The following is a 21,618-nucleotide window of genomic DNA, read 5'->3' as shown; positions in this document are numbered from 1 at the left end:
TTCCAACTGTGTTCTTCTTCAAGATTTTTTTAGCTATTCTGTGACCCTTACATTTTCAATTTTAAAATCAGCTTGCTAGTTTCTGCAAAACAAACAAGCAGAAACAAAACCAGCTAGGATTTTGTCAGGGACCGCATTGAATATGTAGATCAATTTGGGGACTATTGTAGTTTTAACACTAGTAAGTCTTCTAGTCCGGGAACATGGGATGTCTTTCCTTTTAGATTTTCTTCATTTTCTTTAAGAAGTTTTATAGTTTTCAATGCATAAGTCTAGCACTTCTTCATAAAATTTATTCCTGGGTATTCTGTTTCATGTAATAGTAAGTGGAATTGTTTTCTTAATTTTTATTTTCAGATTGTTTATTGCTAATGTATAGGAATATAATTTATATTTGTAGATTCATCTTGTATTCTTCCACATTGCTGAACTCATTTTAGTCCTAATAGTATTTTACTAGATTCCTTTGAATTTTCGATATGGAAGGTCATGTCATCAGCAAATAGATATAGTTTCACATCTTCCTTTCTAAGCTGAATGGTTTTTCCCGTTTTTTTTTTTTTTTTTTTCTGGCATATTTGGCTTAGCTAGACCTCTAGCACAGTGTTGAATAGAAGTGATGAGAGTACGCATCTTGTTTTGTTCAAAATCTTATAGGGAAAGCTTTCCGTCCTTTTCTGTTGGGTACGTTAGCTGTGGGTTTTTCATAGATGCCTTCTGTCAAGTTGAGGAAGTTCCCTTGTGTTCCTAACTTGTGGAGTTTTGTTTTGTTTTTCTTAAAAGAGTATTAGATTCTGTCAGATGCTTTTCCTGCATGTATTGAGATTGATCATTGGTTTTTCCGTTACTTTATTGATATGTTAAAACCAACCTTGCATTCCTGGGATAAATTACCCACTTGGTTATGGTATAAAATTATTTTTATGTGTTGCTGGATTTGGTTTGCTAATTTTTGTTGAAAATTGTTGCATTTATATTTGTAGGGGATATTGCCCTTTGAGTGTATTGTGATCTCTTCGGTTTTGGAATCAGCATAATGCTGACCTCATGATTAGGAAGCATTCCTTCCCTTGCGGTTTTTCTTTTTCTTTTTTTTTTTTTTTAATTTTAATTTTCATTTTTTGTTGTGTTATTTTAGTCATTATACCATACATCATTAGTTTTTGATGTAGTGTTCCAAGATTCATTGTTTACATATAACACCCAGTGCCCCAGTGCTCCATGCAATATGTGCCCTCCTTAATGCACACCACCGGGCCTTTCTGTTTTTCTGAAGAGTTTGAGGATTGGTGTTAATTCTTATTTTATTTTATTTATTTATTTTTTTAAAAGATTTTATTTATTTATTTGACAGAGAGATCACAAGCAGGCAGAGAGGCAGGCAGAGAGAGATGAAGGGAAGCAGGCCCCCTGCTGAGCAGAGAGCCCCATGCGGGACTTGATCCCAGGACCCCAAGATCATGACCTGAGCCGAAGGCAGCGGCTCAACCCACTGAGCCACCCAGGCGCCCCTAATTCTTATTTTAAATGTTCGGTAGAATTCACTACCAAAGCCGTTTTGGTCAATATTTTTCTTTGTTGGAAGTTTTTATATTATAAATTCAGTCTCTTTCCTTAATATAAGTTTATTCCAATTCTCTATTTCTTCTTCAGTTAGTTTGTGTCATTTAGGAATTTGTCCATTTCATCTAAGTTATCCAGTTTGTTGGATGATAGTTGTTTATAGTATTACCTTATAATTTTTATTTCTGTTAAGTCTATTGTAATGTCTCCTTCTCTTCCTGCTTTTACTAATTTTAGTCTTCTTTCTTTTTTTCTTGATTGGTCTGGCTAAAGGTTTATCAATTTTAGTGATCTTTCTAAAGAACCAACATTCAGTTTTATTGATTTTCTGTTTTTCTGTTATGTATTTCATTTATTTCCACTCTAATCTTTACTAATTCTGTCCTCCTGATTACTTTAGGTTTAGTTTGCTCTTCTTTTTCTTCTGGTTACTTACAAATACTGTTCATAAAAATCAATTGTATATTATTTTACTTGGTAGAGAATTAAAATACCAAAGTGGGAATTAAACTAAAGAAATTACAGCTTAAGGTGGAAGATTAGGTTATTGATTTGAGATTTCTCCTTTTTTAATGTGGGGATTTAATAAACATCCTTGTAAGCTTCAGGTATTTTACATAAATTTTCATATATTGCATTTTCATTTTTATTGATACATTTTCTTGAGTTAGTTTTTAATTTTAGATATATAGGAATTGTGAAGATAGTACAGAGTTCCCATATACCTCAAACCTAGTTTATTTCTAACATCTGTAACATTACATAACATCTATAACATTATTTTTGGCCTCTTATATGTGTGTATTTGTTACAATTAAAGAACTGATAGTGATTAACCAAAGTTCATGCTTTATTCACATTTGCTTAGTTTTACCCATTGTCCCTTCTCTTTCCCAGGATCTCATCCAGGATACCATATTATATTTAGTTGTCATATCTCCTTTGGCTCCTCTTGTCTGTAATTGTTTCTCAGACTTTTTTGTTCTTTTAGGTTTTTATTTTAATTACTTTTATTTCATTTTATTTTAATTACATTTAGTTAATTTACAGTGTTATATTAGTTTCAGGTGTACAATATAGTGATTCAACAATTCCATACATCAGGCTTGTGCTTATTACAAGTGCACCTATTTAACTCCTCCCCCTGCCACCCTCCCCTCTGGTAACCATTAGTTTGTTCTTTATAATTAAGAGTTTGTCTCTTGGTTTGTCTTTTTCTTTTTTTCCCCTTTGTTGTTTGTTTTGTTTCTTAAATTGCACATATGAGCGAAGTCATATGGTATTTGTCTTCTCTGACTGACTTATTTTGCTTAGCATTATATTCAGTCTCCACCCATGTTGTTGCAAATGGCAAGATTTCATTCTTTCTTTTAATGGCTGAATAATACTCCATTGTGTGTGTGTGTATGTGTCTTTGTTTGTGTATGTATATACCACATCTTCTTTATCCATTCATCAATCAGTGGACACTTAGGCTGCTTCGGTAATTTGGTTATTGTAAATAATGCCACAGTAAACATTGGGGTGCATGTATCCATTTGAATTAGTGTTTTTGTGTTCTTTGGCTATATACTCAGTAGTGTGATTGCAGGATCATATAGAGTATTTCCATTTTTAACTTTTTGAAGAACCTCCATGCTGTTTTCCACATAAGCTTTACCAGTTTGCATTTCCACCAACAGTGCATGAGCGTTTTTTGTTTCTTCACATCCTCGCTAACACCTGTTATGTCTTGTATTATTGATCTTAGCCTTTCTGACAAGTTTGAGGTGGTGCCTCATTGTGGTTTCCATTTGCATTTCTCTGATGGTAGGTGATGATAAACATTTTTTCATGTATCTGTTGGCCATCTGTATGTCTACTTTGGGGAAATGTCTGTTCATGTCTTCTGCCCATTTTTTAATTGGAATATTTGGTTTTGGGGTATTGAGTTTTCTAAATTCTTTATATATTTTGGATGCTAACCCTTTATTGGATATGCCATTTGCAATTATTTACTCCCATTGTGTAGGTTGACTTTTAGTTTTGTTGATTGTTTCTTCTGCTGTGCAGAAGCTTTTTATTTTGACGTAGTCCCAAGATTTTATTTTTGCTTTTGTTTTCCTTGCTTCAGGAGGCATATCTAAAACAAAAACTTGCTATGCCTGACAGCAAAGAAGTTACTGTCTGTGTTGTCTTATATGGCTTTTATGGTTTCAAGTTTCACATTTTGTTGTTTAGTCCATTTCGGATTTATTTTTGTATATGGTATAAGAAAATGGTCCAATTTCATTCTTTTGCATCTGGCTGTCCAGTTTTCTCAGCACCGTTTATTGAAGAGACTATTTTTCATTGGATATTCTTTCCTGCTTTGTTGATAATTAATTGACCACATAATTGTGGGTTTATTTTTGGGTCTTCTGTTCTGTTCTGTTTATGTGTCTATTTTTTTTGCCAGTACCATACTGTTTTGATTATTACACTTTGTAATATAACTTGAAGTCTGGGATTGCGATGCTTTCAGGTTTGCTTTTCTGTTTCAAGATAACTTTGGTGTCTTGTGGTTCCATACAAATTTTAGGATTATTTGTTCTAGTTGTGTGAAAAATGCTGTTGCTGTTTTGTTAGCGATTGCATTAAATGTGTAAATTGCTTTGGATAGTACAGGCATTTTAGCAATATTTGTTCTTTCAATCCATGAGCATGGAATGTCTTTCCATTTCTTGGTTTCATCTTCAGTTTCTTTATCAGTGTTTTATAGTTTTCAGAGTACAGATCTTTCACCTTTTTGGGTATTTATTTCTAGGTATCTTATTGTTTTTGGTACACTTCTAAATGGGGTTGTATTCTTTCTGTTGCTTCCTAATTGGTGTGTAGAAATGCAAGATTTCTGTACATTGATTTTGTACCCTTGACTTTGCTGAATTTGTCAATTCTAGCAGTTCTTTGGTGGGGGTTTTCAGGTTTTTTGTATGTATTGTCCTGTTATGTCATCTACAAATAGTGAAAGTTTTACTTCTTCCTTAGTGACTTGGATGCCTTTTATTTCTTTTTGTTGTCTGATTGTTGTGTTTAGGATTTCCAGTACTATGTAAAATAAAAGTGAGAATGCACATCCTTGTCTTATTCTTCACCTTAGGGGAAAAGCTGAGGATATTATTAGTTGTGGGTTTTTCTTATAAGGCCTTTATTGTGTTGAGGTATTTTTCCTCTAAATGTACTTTGTTGAGGATTTTTATCATGAATGGATACTGTACTTTGTCAGATGCCTTTTCTTTGTCTTTTGAAATGATCGTATGATTTTTATTCTTTCTTCTTAATGTGATGTATCACATTGATTGATTTGCAAATACTGAACTACCCTTGCATCCCAAATCGCACTTGATGGTGGTAAATGATTTTTTACTGTATCCTTGGATTTTAGTTTGCTAACATTTTGTTGAGGGTTCGCTATATTCCTCTATGTTCATCAGAGGTATTGGCCTGTAGTTCTCCTTTTTTATGTTGTCTTTATCTGGTTTTGGTAATCAGGACAATGTTGGTCTCATGACCTTTCCTTCCTCTTCTCTTTTTTTGGAATAGTTTGAGAGAAATAGGTGTTGACTTGTTCTTTTTTTTTTTTTTTTTTTAAAGGTATTAACTCTTCTTTAAATGTTGGATAGAATTTACTTATGAAGCCATCAGTTCCTGGACTTTTATTTCTTAGGAGTGTTTTGATTACCGAATCAGTTTCATTGCTGGTAATTAGTCTGTTCAAATTTTCTATTGCTGATTCAATTTTGGGAGGTTATAAGTTTCTAGAAATTTATCCATTTCTTCTACATTGTTTGGTTTGTTGGCTTATAATATTTCATAATATTCTTTTATAATTCTTTATTTTTTGTGGTGTTGGTTATTATTTCTCTCATTTCTGAATTTGTTTGAGTCCTCTCTCTTTCTCTCTCTCTCTCTCTCTTTTTTTTTTTTTGTGAGGCTGGCTAAAGGTATATCAATTTTTTTGATCTTTCCAGTGACTCAGCTCCTGAGTTCATTGATCTTTTCTATTGCTAGTAGTATCTATTTTGTTTATTTCTGCTTTAATCTTTATTATTTGGTTCTTCTTCATATTTTGGCAGCGGGGGGTGGGTGGTGTTTGAACTGGTTTTTCTAGTTCCTTCAGGTGTAAGGTTAGGTTGGTTATTTGAGAGTTTCCTTGCTTCTTGAGGTAGGCCTGTATTGCTATAAACTTCCCTCTTTCCTCTTTTGCTGCATCCCAAATATTTTGGACTATTGTATTTTCAAATTCATTTGTCGATATTATTTTTTTATTTCCTTTTTGATTTCTTGGTTGCCCCATTCATTGTTTAGTAGAATGTTACTTAATCTCCATGTATTTGTGTTGTTTTCAGAATTTTTGATGTTGTTGATTTCTAGTTTCATAGCATATGGTAAGAAAAGATGCATGTATGACTTCAGTCTTTTTTAATTTGTTGAGATTTGTTTTGTAGCCTAATATCTGACCTATTCAGGAGAATAATTCATGTGCACTTACAAAGAATGTTTATTCTGCTCTTTTAGGGTGGAATATTCTGAATATAACAGATCGATCTTGTCCAGTGTGTCATTCAAAGCCAGTATTTCCTTATTGACTTTTTGTTTGGATAAGATTTACCAATTGTTGTAAATGGGATATTAAAGTCCCCTACTATTAATGCTATTGATTACTTTATGTTTGCTATTAGCTTCTTTAGATATTTGGGTGTTCCCATGTAAGGTGCATAAATATGTACAATTGTTATATTTTCTTGTTGGATTTTTCCCTTTATAATTATATAGTGCCCTTCTTTGTCTGTTGTTAAGTCTTTGTTTTGTAAAGTTCATTTTGTCATATATGACTACTGCTACCCCAGCTTTCTTTTCACTTCCATTTGCATGATAAATACTTTTCCATCCCTTCACTTTCAATCTTCATGTGTCTTTAGGTCTGAAATGAGTTTTTGTAGGCAGCATATAGGTGGGTCATACTTTTTTATCCATTCTGTCACCCTGTATCTTTTTTTGGAGTGTTTAGGCCATTTACATTCAAAGTAATTATTGACAGTTATATACTTAATGCCACTTTCTTACTTGTTTTATGGTTATTTTTGTAGTCTTCTCTGTCCCTTCTCTTGCTCTTTTTGTACACATTTTGATGGCTTTCTTTAGTGATAAACTTTATTATTTACATGTTTACATTTTTATTATTGGTATATTAACATCTATTACTGGTTTTTGATCTGTGGTTACCATTAGAGTTGTGTATAACATCTTCTGCATATAGCACTCTATATGAAATTGATCATCACTTAAGTTTGAACCCATTCTTTACTCTTCTCCCTGTTACATTTTAGATATGTGGTGTCATACTTTACTTCCTTTTAATTCTGTGAACCCCTTGACTGATTTTTATAGATATACTTAATTTTACTCCTTTTGTGCTTCCTACTTTTTTTTTTTTACTTCTGCTTATGGTCTTTCTTTTCCACTCAATGAATCCCCTTGAACATTTCCTGTAGGGCTGTTTAGTGGTCATGAGAACCTCTAACTTTCGTTTGTCTAGGAAACTCTTTATCTCTCCTTCTGTTCTGAAGGATTGGCTGCAGGTTGTTTCCTTTCAGCTCTTTGAATATATCATACCACTGTCTTCTGGCCTGCAAAGTTTCTGCTGAAAAATCTGCTGATAATCAGATTATAGGGTTTCCCACATATGTAAATGTCTTCTTTTCTGTTGCTACTTTTCACATTCTCTGTCATCACTTTCTGTCATGTTAATTACTGTGTGTCTTAATGTGGATCTCTTTGGGTTGATTTTGCTGGGGGCTCTCTGTGCTTCCTGGATCTGGATTTCTGTTTCCTTCCCTAGATTCAGGAAGTTTTCAGCTGTTATTTCTTCAAATAAATTTTCTGCCTTATTTTCCTTCTGTCATCTCCTTGTGGGATCTCTGTAATGTGAATGTCATTACACATTTTTTATTATTTTTTTCTGTCCTATTCATCTCAATTACTTTCTGTTACTCTGTTCTTCAAATGGTGGTCAGTTCTGCTTCCTCTAGTCTGCTATTCATCTAGTGTATTTTTAATTTCAGATGTTGAGTTTCCATGTCTGATTTTTTTTTTTATGTTTTCTGTCTCTTTGTTGAGGGTCTCACTGAAGTCCTGCACCCTTTTCTCAAGTCCAGTGAGTATCTTTATGACCATTACTTTGAATTCTGTCATGCATATTATCTCTGTTTTATTTAACTCTCTTGCTGTGTGTGTGTGTGTGTGTGTGTATGCCCCTTGATTTGGGGCATATTCCTCTGTCTCCTCATTTTGTGTCTGTGTCTGTTTCTATGTTTTTGGAAAGTCACCTATGTCTCCTGCTGTTGAAATTTGTGATCTTGTAAAGAAGTAGTATCCTGCAGTACGGTATCCCCTATTCCCCAGAACCTGGTGCTTCGCTCAGGGTCTCCTGGGTGTATTGTGTGTGCCCTGCTATTGTGGCGAAGCCACTTTTGCTTTTAGTCCAGTAGCCTGCAGTGTCTCATTTTGCTTGTTTTGGGAAGGTTTGGTTCCTACATAGGCCAGTCTGGGACTGCCTTGGGCTTGAGTTGAGTCAGCCCAGGCATTTGTCAGAGATGTAGTAGCACCCAGTGGCAGAGGCTTTCCCTGTTTTGTCCCTTGAGAAGTGTTGGTTGTGTGGGGGGCGGGGAGGAGGGGAAGGAGGTGTTGCAGTCATACCAGATATCTCTCCTTAGGCCACTGCTGGGGTCACAGTTGGACTGGTATATGAGGTTATCTTCCTCTGTCCCTGGGGTAGAAGTCACTTTGGGGTTGTGCTAGCCCCTGTTGGGGCTCTTTGCACATTGCCAGGGTTGCAGCACCACATTGGATGGGCTCTGGCCAAAAACATACTGGAGGAAACAGGACTGCAGGAGAACGTGGGTGCAGGTGGGCATTGTTAGCAAGGTTTGTGCTGGTCCACTGAGGTAGGGGACCTTAGCTTTGGGGACTTGGCCTGCTGGTTGGAGGGGGCAGATCTGCAGAAGCAGCTGGGTCTAGGACACACAGTGTTAGCAAGGTTTGCTTGGGCCTCCTGTGGGAGCAGAGGCCTGGCTGGAGGGGGCACATCCACGGGAGAATGTCCGGGTGTGGGGGATGCTGTTAAGCAAGTTAGGTGGGAGCATGTTTGCACTGTGCTGGTTCCAGAACATGCCCTTATGTTTTGGCTAGGGGGCAGGGGAGGGAGATGGCCCCTGCCAGCTCCTTTGTTCCTGGGGAAGTCTCCCAAGGGTTTCTGCCCCTCCAGACATGCTTGAATTAGTAAGCAAATCTTCCTCCCCTAATGGTTTTTTCTTTTTTTTTTTTTTAAAGATTTTATTTATTTATTTGACAGAGAGAGATCACAAGTAGGCAGAGAGGCAGGCAGAGAGAGAGGAGGAAGCAGGCTCCCTGCTGAGCAGAGAGCCCGACGCGGGGCTCGATCCCAGGACCCTGAGATCATGACCCGAGCCGAAGGCAGCGCCTAACCCACTGAGCCACCCAGGCGCCCCCCCTAATGGTTTTTTCAAACTGCTCTTTGTATGCTCTATTTCTGTGGGGCTGTTTATTGTGCTGTCTAAGGGCAGAGACTCCGTTTCCTTTCACCTTGCCTACTCTCCCAGAGTTGAGAACACTGATGTTTAAAGTTCCAGGTGTTATGCCCCTCTAGTTTCCAAAGCCTATTGTTGCTAGGATGTGTCTTCCCCTTGTGGGTTTCCCCTGCAGTCTCCCTGGTGTGAGGGTCTGTTTCTCTCCCCCTCTCCATGCCATACGTCCCTCCCTCCTGGGGACAGCCCCTGTGAGTCCATTTGGCTCCCAGCCATGTCTCTGCCCTTGCTACCCTCTTCATTGTGTCCTCTTCTCTACGTTTAGCTGTGGAGAAGTCTTCAAGTTGTTTTCTGGGTTATTCACACTGATGTGGGTGTTACTTAATTGTATCTATGGGAGGAGGAGATGAACTTCAGGTCCTCCTACATCACTGTGTTCTCTGGTAGTCCTAGATTAACGCTCTCAAATTAGTTTGGAATAATTTCAGTACCATCAGGGTTTTGGTATATATCCTTGATTCCAAGAGTTTCCATTTTATTCCTCCCCCATGCTTTTGAACAGTTTTGTTACATGCAGTCAGCTGAATGCTTTTCATTACTCTATAATTGCTCACTAACCTGTATTTTCTAGAGACTCCTAGGATAGTCCTTCTCATGAATTTAAATCTGAAAATTTAATTGAACAAGCTTGTCCTATTAGCAATGAATGGTCTAAGAATATTGTTTAGGCAAAATCAATTATTATTTTACTTAGCAGAGAATTAAAATATCCAACTGGGAGTTTACTAAAGAAATTGAAGCTGACCCTTGAATATGGCCTTACTGACAAGTTCTGCTAAATTACATGCTATTAAGTGGAGCTTATTATGAATGCCTCATCTCCCAGCATAACAGCTGCCTTCCCTTGGTAATGCAGTGTATTGTAATACCTAATTCCTTTAGTTAGCCCTAGTGGAATATCAGACATGGAATTCTTTTTGTTCTTTTTTGTATTAAATGTTACTGTAAATATCATTAACATACTTATTAATAAGTCTACTAACTGTGGTATAAAGTAGGTAAGAAGAAAATTGAGTAGCCACCCACTTGCACTGAGCCAATGAGAATCTGTTTCAGTGGGAAGCTTGGCGAGATTTGCATACCTCATATATGTAAAGGTATAGAGTCTTAGGGTGAACATTGTTTCCACAGCCACCTTTGTCTCGTGCTTTAAAAAGCTGAAAACTTACTTAGGTCCAGTCTTAGTTTTCTGCTTTTAATTTGTATTATTATATATTTTGTGATTCTTTTTTAATTTTTAATTTTTTAATTATTTTGAGTGTAGTTGACACACAGTGTTGCATTTGTTGCACATGTACAACATAGTGATTTGATAAGTCTATTCTTTATGCTGTGCTCACCACAAGTGTAGCTCTTCTTTTTTTTTTTTTAAGGTTGTTTTTTTTTTTTTTTTGGGTATTCACTTGAGAAAGAGAAAGAGTGAGAGAGTGCAAGCACAAGCAGCGGGGAGGGTCAGAGGGAGCAGCAGACTCCCCCGTGGAACAGGGAGTGGGATGTGGAACTCGATCCCGGAACTCCAGGATCATGACCTGAGCCGAAGGCAGTCACTTAACCAGCTGAGCCACCCAAGCACCCCAAGTGTAGCTCTTCCTGATGGAGAATGAAAAGAGTTCATTGTCCACCTTTGTAAAAGATGCAGTCTGGGGTACCAAGGTCAGAGTCTGGCTGCAGTTTGCTTGACCTCGCCTGGATCTTTACCTGAAGAACGACAATTTTCACACAAACAAAAGTCATGATCTAAAACATTAGCCCACTCTTTTTGCTCATTTAACATAATAAATGCAATTAAAAAGTAAAATCTTCAAAAATTGAAAATATCGTTGAGCTCTAGTCAGTGACCTACTTTTTCTCACCAGTAAGTGTCACAACCAAATGCTGTTATGTTGCTGTTCACCGAGAGAGGCTTGGAAACTCCCACAAAGGTGCCATAATGTTGTAAGAATGCCATGCTGTGTGACTTCCTGGGGCTTCTTGGAAGGTCTTCTTGCCTTTCTGTGCTTGGCACAGCAGAGTTGACTCAGTCCTCCTCTGAACTACTACACCTGGCTCACAAACCATGGGCTCAGTGTCACCTTTAAATCTACTCTGCCTTTGTCAATGCAGTTCCCTTTCTGGAATGCCATTCTTTGTGGCCTCATTCTTACCTCAGTCCCTCATATGAAAATGTACCCTCTTGTTGCCAGATTCCAGAGCCAGAGCTCTTACGTGGGTGATGTGTCCATGAATCAAGCACTCTGAGGTTACACCCTTTTCTAGCATTGGGCTAGATGCTGGGCACACAAGTGGGAATGAGATGCGGTCCTTGTTCTCAGGAAACTTGGGGTTTACTAGGTGGAGAGACTGAGAAGTCAACTACCTACACTATACTCAGAAAAACACAGCCAGGGGGGTGTGGGGTAAGTGGAAGGATCACCCAAACTAATTTGCTGGTACATCAGTGTAGACCTGCCCTATATTGGTTTCCTGTTTCATTACTTTCCAGTATATTTAAGACTGGACTTCTTAGCAGTTTATTGGCTATTTGGAATTTGAAATATGTTAGTAATTTCTTCTCATGATTTTGGCTTTTAGTATAGTACCCCCTTGATCCATTCTGGGGAACACCTGGTATCTGAAGTTAGCTTTAAGAGTCTAGTTTTTTAAGATTTAAAAAATTGTTTATTCATTAATAAAGGACGAAAAGTGGAATAATAACCCTTCTTAAGAAAAAGAACTGTTATACATCTATTTGCTCATTCAGCAAACATTTGAGTGCCAGCCTCCCGCTCTCCCTATCTTGGAAGAACCCCTGTTTCAGTGGGAGCGGCAGACAGACTCCCTGGGTATTGACTGTGCACCTGTTTCACAGACACTTGGCTGGTACGAGCTGGCCACAGAAGCCATAAGGGAGCCCCTGCTGCTTTGGAGGCGGTGTAGAACTCTTCTCTGTCTATGGTTTAGGGATCAGGAGAATCATGGGAAGCTCTGTGGAGGAGCTGCTGCTAGCTGATGGTTTGACTTTTCTTTTTAAAAATATTTTATTTATTTATTAGAGATGAGGGAGTGGCAGAGGGAGAGACAGAGCAGACTCTTGCTGAGGGTGAAGCCGGACTCAGGCCTTGATCTCATAAAACTTGAGATCATGACCTGAACCAGAATTAAGAGTCAGATTCTTAACTTAACTGACTGAGCCACCCAGGAGCCCCCAATCTGACTTTTCTTTATTGGCCTAGAGTTTCGCTTCCATTAAGGTTCATTTCTTCCATCTTTCCTCCTTTCCTCTCTTTCTCCTCCCTTCCCCCCCTCTCTCCCCTTTCCCTCTCTCTCCTTACCCGCCCTTCTTAGTCCCCACCCCCATGGCCTCCTCACCCCTCTCTACCCACACAGTCACTGCCTGAAGTGTTTTTACATCTTTTATTTTTCACTATGAAAGAGATCAATTTCCTTTTTATAAGCCCTGTCTAATATTGTAAGCCTAATGCAGCTACTTAGGAACACCTCTGTCTGCCTGGTAGCTTCTTCTCCAAAGTATTACACATCTTAAGAGCAGAACATACCAGATTTTATTCCTCCCTCTCCTTTGCTGCCTCTTTACTCTCTCCCCCAGATGTTAAAACAGGAGGGACTCTTAAGGCTCTGGTCTGGCCCCTCCTTTTCTCTCTCCCTAAGCTGTCTCCCCAGGCCTTAATTCTGTTTATGTGTGGAGACACTTATATTTCTGAGAGCTGTTTTCTTCAAGCTTCACAAGGTGTGTGTGCACTGCCTACATGGGGAATGTCCTCTGGGCTGTCCACCTGTAACTCTCTTTCCCCCAACAGGGCTCCCTGTCTCAGAAGGCACTGCCCATCCAGCTGCATGAGCTGGAAGCCTCAGGTCTCCTGCAGCAGCTCACCTTCTTGGTTGTCAGGGGTCACTGGACTCTAGGTCGGTCTGATAGGACTGTCAGTCTCTCCTGTCATGTCCCCATTCAAACCCTGATCTTCCTATCCTGACTGCGGCAGTCTCCCATGCCTATTAGCTGTGCTCCTTTCCAGCCCATTTTCCACTGTGTGGCCAGAGCCACTGGTGCCTCCCTCCTGTGTCTCCAGTGATGTGCCGTGCCTGGCATAGTCGCTGCTCTGTTACACAGGGAGCCATGGGTTAAGTTCAGGGGTTTAACACCACCTCTGATGTGTCTGTTCTCATCTTGTGGGCCCTGTGTTATATAATTTTTAGTCTGCTTCTGGCATTATCCTGTGCTTCTATTGACGGATTAATGTCATTTAGTGAACTTCTCTCAATCATTTAGTTAGTTGCCCTGTTTCTTCAGAATTTCCCAAAGTGCAGTCTCTTCTCCAGACCGTGGTGACATAACAGGTGTGGACTTCACCATCTCATTTATGAGTATTGATATTTAACTGATAATTATCTTTATTTGTTTATTTGTGTTAACATTTTTTCCCTTTTTAAGATTTTTTTAAGGGGCACCCCTTTTTAGGGGCACCTGGGTGTCTCAGTGGGTTAAAGCCTCTGTCTTCAGCTCAGGTCATGATCCCAGGGTTCTGGGATCGAGCCCCACATCCAGCTCTCTGCTCAGCAGGGAGCCTGCTTCCTCCTCTCTCTGTCTGTCTCTCTGCCTGCTTGTGATCTCTGTCTGTCAGATAAATATATAAAATCTTTTTAAAAAAAGATTTGTTTTTTTAATTTTAGAGAGAGACTGAGCAAGCAAGTGCAAGCTGGGGGATAGGAGGGGGAGAGGGAGAGGGACAAGTCTGGAGCCCGACATGGGGCTTGATCCCACAACCTCAAGGTCACAACCTAAACCAAAACCAGAGTTGGACACTCAACAGATGGAGCCAACCAGGAACATCCTCCACCCCCGCCCCTCACCACATGCCTTTTAAAAAATTACATGATATTTAAGACTTTATGGACATTATAAACTATGAAAGATTTATCACTATCTAGAGTTATCTGTTTTAGAAAGCAGGTTCTTAAAAGTTTATATATGATTCATTTTGTTTCTTTAATTTTATTTTTTCAGTGTTCCAAGATTCATTGTTTATGCACCACACCCAGTGCTCCATGCAGTACGTGCCCTCCTTAATACCTACCACCAGGCTCACCCATCCCCCCATCACTCCCCTCTAAAACCCTCAGTTTTTTTCTCCGAGTCCACAGTCTCTCATGGTTTGTCTCCCACTCTGATTTCCCCCAATTCACTTTTCCTTTCCTTCTCTGAATATTCTCCATGTTATTCCCTTATGTTCCACAAGTAAGTGAAACCATATGATAATTGACTTTCTCTGTTTGACTTATTTCACTCAGCATAATCTCTTCTAGTCCCGTCCATGTTGATACAGAAGTTGGGTATTGATCCTTTCTGATGGAGACATAATACTTTATTGTATATATGGACCACATCTTCTTTACCCATTTGTCTGTTGAAGGGCATCTTGGCTCCTTCCACGGTTTGGCGATTGTGGCCATTGCTGCTGTGAACATTGGGGTACAGATGGCCCTTCTTTTCACTACATCTGTATCTTTGGGGTAAATACTCAGTAGTGCAAGTGCAGGGTCATAGGGTAGCTTTATTTTTTAATTTTTTGAGGAATCTCCACACAGTTTTCCAAAGTGGGTGCACCAGCTTGCATTCCCACCAACCATGTGAGAAGGTTCTGATCCAGTAGTTCCAGACATTCCTTTACCTTCATCCTTTACCTTCGTCACATCAATGGGTTGATAAACTATAGAAATAATAATTCCATGGCTCAGAGAAGTATAAAACATGCTGATAAATAGAAGGGAAACTTCAAGACAGATTCTTACCTTGTGACCCAAAGTAAGCAAAGCACTTTGTGGGTATTTCTAATATCTGTCTTCAAGCTAAATTTTGCCAGTTTATAAATCTTATGTTACTGGGTTTCATTTTCCAACTTCAGCTAAAATTATTTCATTTAGAAATCAAATCAAAACCACAGTGAAATACCTAACATTAGGATGACTATTATTTAAAAAAAAAAATAACAACAAAAAACAGAAAACAAAATAACTGGTGTTGGCAAGGATATGAAGAGATTGAACCCTGTGTATTGCTGTTGGGAATGTTAAGTGGCCTAGGTACTATGGAAAAATAGTATGGTGGCTCCTTAAAAAATTAAACATAGAATTATATGATCCAGCAGTTCTCCTTCTCCGTCTGTACCCAAAAGAATCAAAAGCAAATACTTAAGCAGGTACTTGTACACCAGTTATTCTCAATAACCAAAAGGTGGAAACAACTCAAATGTCCATTGATGGAAAAATGGATAAACAAAATGTGATATATACAGGCAGTGGATTATTATTCAGCTTTGAAAGGGAAAGAAATTTTAATATATGCTACATGCTTTGATGAACCTTGAGGACATGCTAAATGAGAAAAGCCAGAACAAAAAGACAAATATTGAATGATTCCTAGAGTAGTCAAATTCCTTGAGACAGAGGTTGGGGGAAAGGGATCAGGGAGTTGTTCAGGATAGTGAGAAAGGTCTGCGGACAGAGATGGCGGTGACTTTACAACAATGTGCATGTACTTACTGCTGCAGAACTGTACACTTAAAAATGACTAAATGGTAAATGCTATGTATACTTTACCACAAAAATAAAAAATAGGTTTATCAATGGCTGTGTGTAAATTAATAATTACCTCAAAATAAGAACTTTATGAGATAGAGAAGAATCGCTTTGCTCCTTTGACACTGTTTGTTGAAATTTGTACTATTGTGTGTTGAATCTGTATTGATACTGTAGTTGATGTGATATGAGTGAGAAATTAACCTGTGGTATCTGGAGTTTGTGCTTGCCTCAGTCTTTTGTGATCCAGCTACATCGACACTGTTCAGTTATGGATGGTGTCCCTTTCCCATCACAGTAGCTGAGCCCTCTGACTTTTTAAAAATAGGTATGATCAGGGGAAAAATCCCTGCTTAAAGTAGCTGTTCAAATGGAGTCAGGCGGTTTTAGAATTTATGTGTGCTAGCATGTAGGACAAAAACAAGTCAAGTTCTTTATCTCCGGGATTTTCATGTCTTCCCAGGTATACCTTGAAAGACTTTTAACATATGCAGAGATAGACATCTGTCCAGCCAACTGGAAGCGGATTGTTCTAGGAGCGATCCTGCTGGCCTCCAAGGTTTGGGATGACCAGGCTGTGTGGAATGTGGACTACTGTCAGATCCTGAAAGACATCACAGTGGAGGACATGTAAGTGTGTGTGCTGGTGTGGGGGCGAGGGGAGGTACTGTTTGGGAAGGAACTGTGTCCCTCTAAATGGTGTGTGTGGTAAAGAGGGAATGAATGTGACCGAAGGTCAAAATTCGTGAGTGGGTACAGCAAGGACACAACTGTGGAACATTACATGCAAACACCTGTACTACTCTGCGGTAGGATCATGAACAGGTATTGGTTATACTTTTTTTGATTTTGTGAAACTAGTTACTGAGATTATATTGTTGACAGACATTCCTTTACCTTCATCAGAAAGGTATAGACTAATGCTGTCACCAGACTATGATGGCTTCTATTTTGGCTCTGTACCTCACTGCAGACTCATAACAATGTCCCACACCAGTCTTTTGTGGGCAGCAGCATGCCCAAAAAGCAGAAGAGCTAAAATAGTATGTTTCTGTTTCATTTCGGGGAGAACTCGCAAGTTCAGTTGCTCATTCTGTCCGTGGGTCCTCTCATGGGTCTCATCAGGGCTGCATGTTCTCCCCCAGCTGGTCTCAGAGCCTCAGCTCAGTGGAAGCGCCATAAGCTTGAGGGGCAAAGGGGGTCCATCCCCATAGCTCTCAGGGTGATCTTGGGATTTCTCAGATGGTTCAGTCCTTAGATTTAGGTGAGGATTGTTAACCGGAGACCTGCCTATTGTCTGTGATGTCTAGGGTCTGGGAATACAGGAAATAGGTTTAGAGCCTCTTAGGACAAAGGAGCTGTTTTGGAAAACAATCAGGATAAACTATCTACAGTTCCATATGGTTTTTAGTACTTCTGACATTATTTTTGCTAAAATTTTTCTAATATTGTCTGCTACAGCTTCCTTGAGGAAGCTTTAGTCTGGAGGAGCTTCCTAGCCACGTCTCAGTCCACCTCTGTGTTCCTGGACCCAGTAATCCTGGGAATGTGGGATCCTCACAGTGCCTGTGCAGGCTGCTGGTGGGGGTGTCTTGTGGGCACCCTGGGTTCTTCACTACCCTAAGGCCCTCCTTGCCTCTGGTTACTGATTAGATGGGACCCCATTTGGGGGGTACCCTGTGAGGCACACTAGTTTGTGTTCTTGGGTCTTTTGTTACAGAGCCTATTTCTGCTGTAGACCTATAAAACTCCTTCCTGTGTCTCTAATTCTTTATTATAAAAAAGGAGGACAAGTGTAAAGAAGTTTTTGATAGTAAGAAAAATTAAAGTCTTGATTATATTTCAAAGTGAAAACAACTACTAAAATAATTGTCATCAGGACCACAGAAGAGGATGCAAGGTGGTAAGAAGTTCTGACTCATTTCCTTTATTGGGGGATTACTCCGTCAGCTCCGTGATACTGACACTGAGTTGTATGCTGTAGGAATAGCATCATGGTTGCCCTTTCCTGGTTGTGTTGGTGATGTATGTATGCAGGGAACAAAAATTTTCCCTTTTTCCCCCTTTTAGGTTCTTTTAGGTCTAATAATTAAATTGACATAAGACCAACAGGAGAAAAGCAAATTTAATTTTGTACATATGGGAGCCCCATAAAAATATGAGACTGAAAGCCACTCAGGCGAGTGAGGCTTAAATGCCATCTGAGCTCAGGAATGGGGTAGAGGCCTAGGGTTTCAAAGGGGACAGGGGCAATTCAGAGGAAGATAAAAAGAGCAGATGCTTGGTAATCCGATGTTTGCTCTACCATGCAGGTCTTTCACATGGTGGGGGGCAACCTCAGTAAGGGAGGGTGAGCAGCCTGCCTTTCTCTCCCAGAGCAAAAGAGTGGGAAGGGAGGAGCCAGAAGGAGCACCTACATGCTTGATGTGTTCTTGGACAAGTCAGTTCTAACAGTGAGAAATGCAAGTTACAGATCTAGAAATCTGTTCCCTGATGCTGTTGTGTTTTTAGGCACACTTGGAGAAAGCGTTTATGTATTGTAAGGGAATACATAGACCAGCATGAAGCCCAGTGGCCCGCTGAGCGCTGCAGCAGATAGCCAGTGTTATGGGCCGAATTGTGTTCTCTCAGAATTCCTGTGTTGAAGCCTAAGTTCCACTGCCTCAGAATGTATCTTTATATGGAGCTAAGGTCGTAAAGAGGTAATTGATTTAAAACAGGGTCAGGAGGGCAGGCCCTAATCCAGTAGACTGGGATACCACACGGGCAGAGGGACAGCCATGCGAGGACACAGAGAGAAGATGGCCATCTGCAGGCCAAGAAAGAGGCTTCAGAAGAATACATTGCTGCTGGCACCCCCATCTTGGACTTCCAGCCTCCAGAATTGTGAGAAGATCAGTTAATGCTGTTTAAACCCCCAGTCTGCAGTAGTGTGTTATGGCAGCCCCTTGCTGGCTGACACAGACTTGATTCTGGCAAGTGGGGTGCTGCTCTGACAGTTACCTAGAGATGTGGAGGTGGCATTGCAGCTAGCTAATGGAAACTAGCTTCCAGAATTTTGAGGCACATGTTAGGAAAATCCTAGATTACCTTGAAGAGCTGGTTGGGAGAGATATGGTTGAGAAAGGTGATTCTGACGAGGACTCAGAAAGCAGAGAGCTTTAGAGGAAGCTTCTCGCAATCTTAGAGATAGAAATGTACTGCAAACAGAATGTTGCTAGAAATAGGACTGTTAAAGGTGCTTCTGGAGTGAGGTGTCAGAAATGAGAGGCTGCTGTTGGACACTGTTCCAAGGGCAGTACCTGCCACACGGTGGCAAAGAACTTGGCCAAGTTGTGTTCTAGTGCTTGTGTAAGGTGGAATATTCGAGAATGAACTCAGATATTTAGCTGAGGAGATTCCTAAGCGGAGTGTCTAGAAACCGTGCCTGGTTTCTTCTTGCTGCGTCCAATAAAATCTGAGGAGAGAGAAATTGAAGAAGGAGTTGTTAAACAAGAAGGGACCAGATGTTGGAGATTTGGAAGAACTCAAATTTTCCAACCTCTGCTTATCCCTATTGCAAAAAATGAGAAAGCGTGCTCTGGAGAGAACAGTGATGGTGTGGCTGTACAGTATTTGCTCAAGAGATTAAGAGTGTGGCTTGGTGTTCCAATCAGTCATCCCGGCGGAAGTGCTCCCAGTTTAAACTGAAGGGGAAAAAACAGGACAAAATGAAGGAAGGCTGTCGAACTTCAGGATTCTCCAGAAGACCTGTCTACTCTGACGTGTTATCCTTAAAAAGGGAAAATGACCATGGAGGCAGTTTGCATGTGGGCAGGGCTGCTTTTGCCACCATGGGCACAGCAGGTCCAGGTCATTGGGGGCTGAGGCTGCTTCCCCCTCGGCTAGGATGTGGGGCTGCTTGCCCTTGGCTAAGAGCCCAGCAGCAGGGCTCTCCTCTCACTGGGCTGGATGCTAAAGCATCAGCCAAAGATTATTCTCAAGCCTGAAAATCAAATGCATTTGCCTTGCTAGATTTCAGACTGGCTTGAGACCCAAGAACCCTTTCTACTTTTTGATTTCTCCCTAAATGGGAACATCTGTCTATGCCTGTGTGACCATTGTACTTCGGAAGCAGATAACTTCCACAGTGAGGAAGCTTCACAGGTTCACACCTGGAGAGGAATTTTGCCTCAGGATGAATTAGACCTCTAGGCTCAACCATACCTGATTTAGTTGAGATTTTTGAACTTGGAGTTGATGCTGGAATGGTTTAAGACCTTTGGGTTGTTGGGAGGGGGTATATGTTTTCTGCATATGAGGTGGATGTGAATTTTGAGGGGCTAGAAGATAGAGTGTCAAGGGCTGAGTAGCATCTCCCTCAAATGCACGTGTGAAGTCCTAACCCCTAGTACCTCAACGTGTAACCGTATTTGGAGATCAGGTGTTTCAAGAAGTAATTAAGTCAAATTGAGGTCATTAGAATAGACCTGAATCAAATATGATGTGTCCTAAACAAGAGATTAGGTTATAGGCAGCACACAGAAGGACAGTCTTGGGGTATTTTGCTACAATAGCAAACTGACACATACAGTAAACTTTATTGAGAAGGAATGAGATCTGATGTGTTCAAGAAGCCATACAGGGGGTTGTGTGGCTGAACCAGGCTTGTGGAGGGGGCTTTAAGTTACTTTGTAGTATCTATACAGAATCCCAAATTTCCTGTTTGAATATTAAAAAATGAGTGCTTGATTTCAGTTTTTTTTCAGTCAAACCATATGAACTTGGGGGCAGCAATGGCTGCGAGGTACCCAGTCTGGGGAGAGGGAGTGGTGTGGGACATCGCTGGAAACTAGAGGCTCTGGCACTTGGCACTGTGTTAGTCTCATGTCAGTAGCAAGTGTTCATTTCCTGGCAGAGGCACCCTAAGCTTTCCCTTGGGGCTTCTTAGTGGGGAGACGACTCCCAAGTTTCAGATGGGAAGCTTTATAAAAATTTGCGTGTTGGTGCTGTTTCCAGGCGTCTGTACTTCTGTCTTCTTCTGCACCCTTCTTTGTGGCCTTGCCTGTGTCCTAGCGTCCTGATGTGACCGTCCTGATATTTCTGAGCCCAGGTTCATTTCCAGCTAAAGAATCATCCAACATTGAAGGACCTGGACTTGGAGTCCTTTCCACCTTCAGACAGTGGGGTTCTGGCTTGGAAGGCAGCTGATTGTGTGTGCAAATGGCTGGGATCTCAAGTTGAAGAACATTTTAAGAAGTATCACTGAAACTTGCAGGTGGACCGTTGGGGCCATCAGCATCAGTCAGTCAGACTTCAGATTCAGGCTGACGTTGTGCGGCAAGATAGGGCCATGGGCCAGTCTTTGTTTCTTTCTATCTTGCCAACAGTAAGTGGTCAAACCACCACATGTCAGCTTTGAGCACCTAATGACAGTTTCTATGCATGGGAAAGGGAGGATGAACTTTGACAGGCAGAAATGCTGTTAAAAGAAATTAAACTTTGGGGTTGGTTTGTTTTTGTTTTGCAGTAACCTTGGAAAAGTCATTTTCAAATATAAACAAGGAATCTGAAATAAGGAGAAATGAGGCAGTGTAATGCCCCCAGCTTTGTTTTTCTTTTTCAACATTTCCTTGGTGATTTGGGGTCTTTCCTGGTTCCAAACAAGTTGTAGATTGTTTGTTCCAGTACTTTGAAAAATGCAAAATGATACTTTGATCGGAATGGCATTGAAAGTATAGATTGCTCTGGCAGCATAGACATTTTAACAATGTTTATTCTTCTGATCCATGAGCATGGATTGTTTTTCCATCTTTTTGTGTCTTCTTTAGTTTCTTTCATGAGTGTTCTGTAGTTCCTCGAGTATAGATCTTTTACC

At 40.1% G+C, this 21,618-nt stretch overlaps 1 protein-coding gene across 5 annotated transcripts in view; it reads left to right on the top strand.

Moving 5' to 3' along the window:
- The window catches only part of CCNY (cyclin Y), a 305,603-nt gene that overhangs the window by 272,667 nt on the left and 11,318 nt on the right, over positions 1-21,618 (top strand). For all 5 annotated transcript variants that reach the window (XM_082739759.1, XM_082739760.1, XM_082739756.1 and 2 more), the window contains one exon: positions 16,225-16,391. In XM_082739759.1, coding sequence (XP_082595885.1) covers positions 16,225-16,391 — 167 coding nt within the window. The remainder of the gene's footprint in view (positions 1-16,224; positions 16,392-21,618) is intronic.

Source organism: Mustela nivalis (genome assembly GCF_964662115.1).
Source record: "Mustela nivalis genome assembly, chromosome: 7".
NCBI classification, from domain to species: Eukaryota; Metazoa; Chordata; class Mammalia; order Carnivora; family Mustelidae; genus Mustela; species Mustela nivalis.
This window is presented reverse-complemented; position numbering and strand designations above follow the sequence as displayed.